General features: G+C 60.4%; 1 protein-coding gene across 1 annotated transcript; it reads left to right on the top strand.

Annotated features, from left to right (window-relative positions):
* Positions 1 to 4: 4 nt before the first annotated feature.
* Positions 5 to 873, top strand: MC1R (melanocortin 1 receptor (alpha melanocyte stimulating hormone receptor); the record flags this gene model as incomplete). The annotated part of the gene is made up of 1 exon (XM_008947435.1): positions 5 to 873. A coding segment is annotated over one exon (810 nt), but the record flags the coding sequence as incomplete, so codon positions are not given.
* Between the last annotated feature and the right edge of the window lie 194 nt (positions 874 to 1,067).

The raw sequence follows: 1,067 nt of genomic DNA, 5'->3' as shown, positions 1-1,067 counted from the left end.
CGTGCTGGGGCTGGTGAGCCTGGTGGAGAACCTGCTGGTGGTGGCTGCCATCCTGAAGAACAGGAACCTGCACTCGCCCACGTACTACTTCATCTGCTGCCTGGCCGTCTCGGACATGCTGGTGAGCATCAGCAACCTGGCGGAGACATTCTTCCTGCTGCTGCTGGAGCACGGCGTGCTGGTGGTCCGCGCCAGCGTCGTCCGCCACATGGACAACGTCATCGACCTGCTCATCTGCGGGTCCGTCGTGTCCTCCCTCTCCTTCCTGGGGGTCATCGCCGTGGACCGCTACATCACCATCTTCTACGCCCTGCGCTACCACAGCATCATGACTCTGCAACGGGCTGTGGTGACCATGGTCAGCGTCTGGCTGGCCAGCACCGTCGCCAGCACCGTCTTTGTCACCTACTACCGCAGCAACGCCATCCTCCTCTGCCTCATCAGCTTCTTCCTCTTCATGCTGGTCCTCATGCTGGTGCTCTACATCCACATGTTTGCCTTGGCCCGTCACCACCTCCGCAGCATCTCCAGCCAGCAGAAGCAACCCACCGTCTACCGCAGCAGCAGCCTGAAGGGAGCTGTCACGCTCACCATCCTCTTGGGTGTCTTCTTCATCTGCTGGGGGCCTTTCTTCTTCCACCTCATCCTCATCGTCACCTGCCCCACCAACCCTTTCTGCACCTGCTTCTTCAGTTACTTCAACCTCTTCCACATCCTCATCATCTGTAATTCGGTGATTGACCCTCTTATCTACGCCTTCCGGAGCCGGGAACTCCGACGGACGCTGCGGGAGGTTATGTTGTGCTCTTGGTAGGACAACGGGATGGCTGGTAACGGCTCGGATGGACGGACGGACAGATGGGATGCACCGTGGAGTGTGTGTGTGTCCCCCCTCCCCCTTTCCGATGCCCCAATTTGGGCTCGTGGTACCCAATAAAGGCTCTTTGCAGTGATGCCGTGGCTCCCCCGGGAGGGGTCTGGCCCTTCCCGGTCCCACCGTCTACTCAAAACTCAATCGCTCCCTGTTGCCGTTGTTGTGGACAGGGACGGGGGGGGCGGGGGGACCG

This window comes from Merops nubicus, unplaced genomic scaffold (assembly GCF_000691845.1).
Source record: "Merops nubicus isolate BGI_N331 unplaced genomic scaffold, ASM69184v1 Scaffold39409, whole genome shotgun sequence".
Classification (NCBI taxonomy): domain Eukaryota; kingdom Metazoa; phylum Chordata; class Aves; order Coraciiformes; family Meropidae; genus Merops; species Merops nubicus.
The sequence above is the reverse complement of the archived record's forward strand: the minus strand, read 5'-3'. Positions and strand labels throughout refer to the sequence as shown.